Source organism: Trypanosoma cruzi, genomic scaffold (assembly GCF_000209065.1).
Source record: "Trypanosoma cruzi strain CL Brener 1047053516747 genomic scaffold, whole genome shotgun sequence".
Classification (NCBI taxonomy): Eukaryota; Euglenozoa; class Kinetoplastea; order Trypanosomatida; family Trypanosomatidae; genus Trypanosoma; species Trypanosoma cruzi.
Genome location: NW_001849531.1, coordinates 75,268 through 82,247, shown reverse-complemented (window position 1 = coordinate 82,247; position 6,980 = coordinate 75,268). Strand labels below are relative to the sequence as shown.

The following is a 6,980-nucleotide window of genomic DNA, read 5'->3' as shown; positions in this document are numbered from 1 at the left end:
TGGCGTCAATGAAACCATGATTCATACACCGTTTGCATCTGTGCCGCATTCAGTAAACAACTGTATGTGCAGTCGCCTGCCGTGACAGCCAAATCAATAGCCCTGTAAAGCTCGCCACCACGTAGGTGAGACAGAATAATCTGTCGCAATAAAACAGCCTCCTCATGAGAACGTGAAGCTGAGAGTTTAAGCAATGTATTCCCCTCTCTATAAGTTTGTTCCAGCCAGCGCACAACAATGTTCATGCGGCGCAAGAGTGTATGACGTTGCAGCAATTCCTGTATGTGTGAAAGGTGAGACACATACCAGCGACGATGAGGCTGGACGTCAGCAATGCCAATAGCGTCCGGGTTGTATTTACTGCCCTGCTCAGCATCCAGCAAAAGCTCCAGTACAAGACTCCACAAGTTGGCTTCCTCCAGCCGAAGTTCGCGTTTTGACCAGCGCATAAATTGCTCTGCCGTGAGAACTGAACGGACAACAGGCTGCAAATAAATCTCCGCGAATGCTCGCGCGGGGTGTGGGGTAAAACCGTTTTCACAATCGCCGGCCGCGCCAACGCAATCCTCATCAGCGCGGATGATCAACATGCCCTCTCGAAGGCCCCCGTCCTCGCTCCGTCGTGGAGGAAGCTGGACCTTTCCGTACTCCTCCTCGTATTTATTTCCCATTACCCCTCTTTTTTTCCCGCTGCGTGTGTTTTCTTTTGTCTGTGCGTCCTCCTCTTATGCACTATTTTTTTCCCTCCCTTATTTTTGTTGTTGTTGTTGTTGTTTTGATGGGATGATATTTTCTTCGGGTTTCTTTTTGTTGTTGTTTTTGTCAAACGGTTCACTTCTCAAGCCCCACGCGTCGCTGCGCCGTTCCCCCTGACCTTCGCTGCCTCCCCGCACCTCCTCTCTGCGTTTTTTTGTTTTTGTTTTTGTGTTTTGTGTGTGTTATTGCCAACAAGCCAAACATAATAATTCGCAAGAACAAAAGAAAAAACGAAAAAAAAAAAATGACAAAGACAGGGCAAAACACACATAAAAGAACACGTCCCGCAAAATACGGCCACACTGAACACAGTGAATACCCGGAATAAAGGGTGGGGATAAAACACACACAAAAAAAAAAAAAACAACCTCCTTTGACGACTACCGCAGACTCCCCGATGACGCATCTAACAGCAGCCGCTCATAGTCCTTTGCGGGCGGCACCTTGTCATCAATCGTAGGGCCATGCCACACCTCTGTGATTGGTCTCATCCGCTCCCATGCAAACCCCAACTCGGCTCGCCGCTTTAACGCTTCCTCATCGCTCACGTTGCCATCCAGCCCCTCGCTCACAACGACCTTCGAGAGGGGCGGAAAGGTGCTCTTGGGTGGATCACGTGACGGCAAGTAACAGGGCCGGTACCACCCAAACTGCGGAACGTCACGGGCGCCATCCACGCCGGTTTGCCCGCCCATTGCTGCCGTCCTCCCCCTTTATTTGTGGTCCTTCTTTTCTTCCCTGCATTGTTTCATTTGTTTGTTTGGGTGAATGGGTGTGGGTGTAAAAGAAGGAAGAAAAGGTGGGATTTTTAGAAGGAAAGTCAACGGCCAAAGCAAAAAAACTGTTGTTATGATGATCGCTATCATTATTCGTTGGGGTTGATGTTTCAGCCACCACCACCCTTTCCGCCGCTGCGGCACCGCTGCTTAGTCAGAGATGGACAGAAAAACTGATAGCACCAAAACGCTCCTTTTTCCTTTGACCAGAGTTTGTGTTTTAACTCACATTTATTCATGCGCACTTGGTATCTACTTCCTTCATCATCTAGATGAGACCGCTTAGGTTTAGGAGAAGCTTCTCCACAACGTCGGCAATCTGATCCGTGTAGCTGAGACCTTGATCCTCGTCGCCGCTGGAATCAGTAATGCCACGGCTATTCTCTCTGATCCTTTCAGCCTCGATAGACTCCTCACGTGTGTACCTCCCAGTATGCCGCAACAACATCTGCATAAGATCCGGGTCGGAGGCCACACGACAGGTATCGGCTGCTGTCAAATTGAGCAGAATACCAAAGCAGTTGTACACAATACGAGGATCCTCGTGTCCCAGAAAAACGATGCACACCTCATCGCAGCGGTACGACTCCATCCAATCCCGTCCTGCATTGGTGAGACTCATGTTCCCTAGTATCCGCGTTGCCTCCACTGTTGCTTCTGTATCACCATCAAAGAGGATCCCAGCAAGGATTAGGCCGGCTGTCATGTAAATTTCCACAAGGGCCACTTTACCGCCCTCCATCCTCTCCACAGCATCAAAAAAGAAGGAGAGATTACTCAAACACATAAGGGTATAAATAAAAGTCAGATGCCATTTTTTCACATCAAGGTCCTTCAGAAATTCCACAAGAAGGGGAGTAATCTCAATTACAAACGACGTTGAGCACTCGGCGCTGATGGCTGCCACCCCCACAAGCCATGTGATGTTTTGCAACAAATCCTCTTGTTGGGCCTCTTCTAAATCGTGCGGTGATTCTGCATGCACTGCGGTGGCCACCTGCTGTGGGGTAATGTACGCCTGTACCAAACGTACAAGCACCCAATGATGATGACGCATAAGCCAATCCCGCAGCTCCCGACTCCCCTCCACAAGCCGTGCTAAGGTGCCGCAGAGCCGACTAACAGTCAAGCCACCCAATAATAAATTTGCCTCCAGTGCGGCAACCAAAGCACGACAGGCACGATTCCCTTTTTGATAGTGTTCCAGCGAGCAATCCTCAAATACCGTTTTTGCCATTGCTCGAGCTGCCGCTTGCACCACAACCCCATCCTCACGAAATCGATCCAAGATGTCTACAAGAAGATCGAGGGAGCCCAATTTGCGCAAAAGTTGGGAATACTGTGTGCTGAGATTGCGGTACAGCAAGCATAACGAAGGAAGAAGCGTGCAGAGTACGTTACTAGAGGAAGAAGGAGAAGTTGCTTTAGAAGGCGAATCACACGTCGAGGACAAAATGTATTTCACCAGCGCATTTGCGCCAGTAATCACTCCCAGTGTCACCAACTGTGTTAAGATCACACCACTGTTAGCGCTACAGCTTCGGAGTATTTCTAAAACATCCCACAGCACATTCGTATGGGTGTCCGCTAGCTCCCTGGTGTTCATTAACTGGAGTAATGGCTGCATGAGGGACTCACGCATCAGAATCTCCTCTAACATTTTTCCATCTGAGCCTCCCTCACATAATCCATGTATACGTCGAATAACGAAAGGAAGACCCGAAAATTGATGCACCTCGTTCTGGCGTAAAAGCATGGAGGCCGCAGTCATCACGACCTGCGCCTCCGTGTTTGTCGACGTCACCATATTCAGCAATCTCGTCACTGCCGTATCCCAAAGATGATGATGTGGGTTAGCCAGCCATAGCTTCAGCTCGGCCAGCTTTTCTAACTGCAGCTGGGGAATACCTTTTGCCGCATCTAATGAAGACTCAAACATCGCGCGGTCAAAGTTTTGGGCACTCGTTACCAGCTGCGAGGGGCTCGATGAAGCGGATGCAACAATTGCGCTCAAGCGACTGCCACGCTTCGGCCGCGGTGGGGCCGCGTTGGCCAACGGGGTGTCAGGGCGCTGGTGTGCCCGCACCGACGCCCGCGCATCGCGGAGAAGGCGAACAACACGGGAACCCACAACCGCAATCTCAGCCTTTCCGCTGTCCACGGGGGGCGCCGGCGAACTGCGGAGCGCCAATGTCGTCTTTGTGCCAGAAGGCTTCGGTTGGGGATTCTGCGGCATTAAAACTTGAGGAGAGGACTCCCCGAACAAATCCTCACAGAACCACACAAAGTGACTGCCGCCTGTTTTGTCTCTCTCGGCGTGTGTGTTTTTGTTGTTCGTTACGTCTCCCAGACCTGATGGGCCACGTTGTGTCAGAAAAAAAGCCAAAAGAAAAAGAAAAAGAAGTGCATAAAAACACAATTGGCTGTGAAGCAAATATATATATATATATGTATATATGGTGTAAGAGGAAGGGAAAAAACGCTTTAAGAAAAGTGGAGGGAAATAAAATGGCGCATCATCGTCATGACATTTAACCCTCTTTTAAGGGGAACGCCGCCGGTCACGCACACAAGCAAAAATTGACTGATTCACTCCTCGATATTCAGGACTTTTTTCATCTCCCTCAAAAAATAAAGTCGGTCTTCGTCAGAAAGCAACAGGAGGAGGCCATCCTTCTTTTCATCGGGTAATCCCACGCCATTCTCCCTCCCGTCGTGTGGCGCCTGCATCGCAAACCACCTCAAAATGTCCGACTCCGTAGCGGACATGAGTCGGCAGGCAAAGTACGCTGCACATACCCTCATTAGGCGACTGTGTCCCACAAAGTCAGCAGCTACTAATAGCTCTAAAAACAACTCTTGCGTCTCCAGAGGCCATGAATTGTTCCTTCCAACGCAATCATCCAAAAAAGCAATGTCACTAGGCGGCAGTATTACGTGTACATCATACCCCAGCCCGGCAGGACTGCTCGTACACGTGCATGAAACTGGAAGCTCGATATCCTGTTCGTCATCTTCGGAGTGTGCTGCGTGGTGTTTCATATAGGCCACCAGGCACTGCAGTGTCTGTGTGCTAGCTATAGGCACAACTCCCTCTTCTTCCCCAATGTCGAGTGCTGCTTGCAGCCACGCAGATTGGCAGATGATTGCGGGGTCCCGCGGAATCACAACCGGATCACCTGACGCTGAAAGAATTGTAAACATATCCATCTACGCGTCCCTGAACACGCGCTAAGAGCAAAAACAGTAAGATAAAAGAAGAAAACAAAAAAGTAAAAAAAAAGAAAAAAAAAGCCAGAAGCCACGAAACACGGCACGCCGCTTGCGATGCCTCCAATCATGCCGGTTTCTGGCCGTCCCGCCGCCAGCCATCATCCACCCCCATCACAAGACCTTCTTCAAGTAACAAACACACAACAACAAAAGTAAGCCCCTTCCCAAACACACAAAGAGCCGTCAGTGCCAAAAGCGGATGAAACCACAGCAACCCCCCAGCGGCTAACACAACATTTGAAGCGTCGTGTGTTCAAACGCAACCAAACGGTGATCCAAAGCTCAATAATGATACGCATGTGGTCCCCCTTCCGTAAAGCACTCAACGCATCAAATGGGAGAAAATTGATCGCGTGCCACAAGACAATAAGCATCCCGTGCCCGACGTCGTTTCTCCCCTTCCAACGGTAAAATAACTTTCATCCGTCTTGCCTGAAGGAACTGTTCCTCAGGCAAACGGCGAACAAACTGTGCCCAGCCAAAGGAGCCCGTATCTGCAAAACAAACCCTCCCACGCCCACAAATTGACTGACGGGCTCGTCCATCAGTTACAGAAGTGAACGGTCCATTGCATTCACGCAGTGGTACATGTCGATCCACGTGTCAGAAGTGGCTGAATCGGACAAAAAAGCAACCAGCCCATCCGTGGGTATAGACAACCCGGAAAAGAAAATGTCCATCAGTGCCCAACTATTCGCAACAGACATAATTGTGTCGAGCTCCTCCTTCAGTGGGGAAAGAAAAATGGCATCGGTACTTTGAGCTCTTTTCTCATGCAGAAGGTACAGCATATTATTTGAGTGCAGCAGTCTGTTGGCAACCGTCCTCTCCCTATCATCATCCATAGAAATTGGACCAACAGGACGCGCGCGGTTATTATCCGTGACCCAAAGGTAGAGCGCATTGACTTTGCCTTTCCCCTGGGGAAACCCTTTCTGAGTGTACAGAATGAGACTCCTTATGCCAAAGTTCAGAGTGAGGAGATCTCCCAACGCAAAATTTAGCCCCCGAGGGTTTGGCTCGCTGGTCCACAAGCGTGACAGTACCCCGGGAGCCTCCGTCCATGTGTCCCACATGTCACCCGCCTGAAACACTTTGCGGCCACCCGTACAAGAAACAACAATGAGAAGTTTTTCCTCCCATTCGGCAATAAGAGGGTCCATGCAGTACCCAGGAGGCGTGCCTGTGCCGACGTCCCAGCTGCTGCCGCCATTCACTGAATAAATAGTAAAAACGGTTTTTTCTTCGCCTTTTAACGCCGTCAGGGGAAACACAAACCAGCCCCTCTCAAGCACAATGCCTGAGCCACCAGCACCGGAAACGTGGTGCAGGCCAAGTTGTTTGGTACGTTCGCTGATCAGCCCCAACAGCGATTGAGGTCTGCCCCATCGGACCCGTTTACTCGGCTCGTCTTCCGTGGACGGCGTGACCTCACCCTTAACCAAATAGATGTCCCCTCCACCTTCAACCCAATGCTGCGTAGTAGCATCAAAAACAAAGTAGGAGCTTCCCACAAGAAGGAACAGCTCGTTGCCCTTGGAAAGTGACGTGGGTAGAATCGCAATGCCCAACCCATCCTTTGGGGTTTCTCTTTCAAAGACGGTGTGTGCATTCCACTTACTGGAGGTGATATAGGCGACCATGGACGGCCACGGCTCCGTAGCGTTGAGGTACCCCGCAACAATATCAATCGCAAGGGTTTTGGCGGCTGGATGCTGCGGTGCACTATGCCACTTCCGACCCTCAGCAAGAGCAACAATTACTCCTCCAGCACTGACAATAGAGGGTGAAACAAATGCATCCCTTACATCACCCGGACCCGCCCCCTCTTTCGGCAGCACCGACGTCTTATGCGGCAAAAAGAGACCGACCCGTTGCGGCAGCCGCACATCCCCTGAATTGCTGTCCTCAGCGGCTGCGGGACCACAAGAGTTGCAGTACATCCACATCACAACGAGGAGGAGCAGCACCGCAGAACAGAAGAGATGCCGGGACATGTTGGGCCTCTGGTGCTCACCCTCGCTTCCTTCCCTCCTCCCTCCGCTGGATCCGGTCACGCGGCGACGGTTGTGTGTGCGTTGGGTGCCTTCACTGCAGCAACACCTGAGAGCATATAAATATGTGTGTGTTGGTTTGTGTGCAAGAAATCAAATTGAAAAACAAGCGCCAAAACAG

At 50.7% G+C, this 6,980-nt stretch overlaps 5 protein-coding genes across 5 annotated transcripts, besides 9 other annotated features; all 5 read right to left on the bottom strand.

Moving 5' to 3' along the window:
* Positions 1–5,933: a sequence feature (heterozygous, Esmeraldo-like haplotype).
* Positions 6–671, bottom strand: Tc00.1047053510431.340 (hypothetical protein, conserved; the record flags this gene model as incomplete). Its single annotated transcript, XM_814127.1, has 1 exon — positions 6–671. One exon carries the CDS (start codon positions 669–671, stop codon positions 6–8), a length of 666 nt encoding a protein of 221 aa, XP_819220.1.
* Positions 756–775: a microsatellite.
* Positions 908–933: a microsatellite.
* Positions 970–1,031: a sequence feature (T-rich).
* Tc00.1047053510431.330 (hypothetical protein, conserved) lies at positions 1,137–1,451 on the bottom strand (the record flags this gene model as incomplete). Its single annotated transcript, XM_814126.1, has 1 exon — positions 1,137–1,451. The coding sequence occupies one exon, from the start codon at positions 1,449–1,451 to the stop codon at positions 1,137–1,139; it is 315 nt and encodes a 104-aa protein (XP_819219.1).
* Positions 1,801–3,768, bottom strand: Tc00.1047053510431.320 (hypothetical protein, conserved; the record flags this gene model as incomplete). The annotated part of the gene is made up of 1 exon (XM_814125.1): positions 1,801–3,768. One exon carries the CDS (start codon positions 3,766–3,768, stop codon positions 1,801–1,803), a length of 1,968 nt encoding a protein of 655 aa, XP_819218.1.
* Positions 3,967–3,990: a microsatellite.
* Tc00.1047053510431.310 (hypothetical protein, conserved) lies at positions 4,122–4,742 on the bottom strand (the record flags this gene model as incomplete). The annotated part of the gene is made up of 1 exon (XM_814124.1): positions 4,122–4,742. One exon carries the CDS (start codon positions 4,740–4,742, stop codon positions 4,122–4,124), a length of 621 nt encoding a protein of 206 aa, XP_819217.1.
* Positions 4,786–4,825: a microsatellite.
* Positions 5,354–6,802, bottom strand: Tc00.1047053510431.300 (trans-sialidase, putative; the record flags this gene model as incomplete). The annotated part of the gene is made up of 1 exon (XM_814123.1): positions 5,354–6,802. One exon carries the CDS (start codon positions 6,800–6,802, stop codon positions 5,354–5,356), a length of 1,449 nt encoding a protein of 482 aa, XP_819216.1.
* Positions 5,934–6,210: a sequence feature (areas not merged during assembly with more than two copies in the genome that could not be assigned to a particular haplotype).
* Positions 6,211–6,925: a sequence feature (haploid, Esmeraldo-like haplotype).
* Positions 6,926–6,980: part of a sequence feature (areas merged during assembly that could not be assigned to a particular haplotype. This can correspond to areas where the two haplotypes were merged or to regions with more than two copies in the genome that were merged during assembly.) that runs on past the window's edge.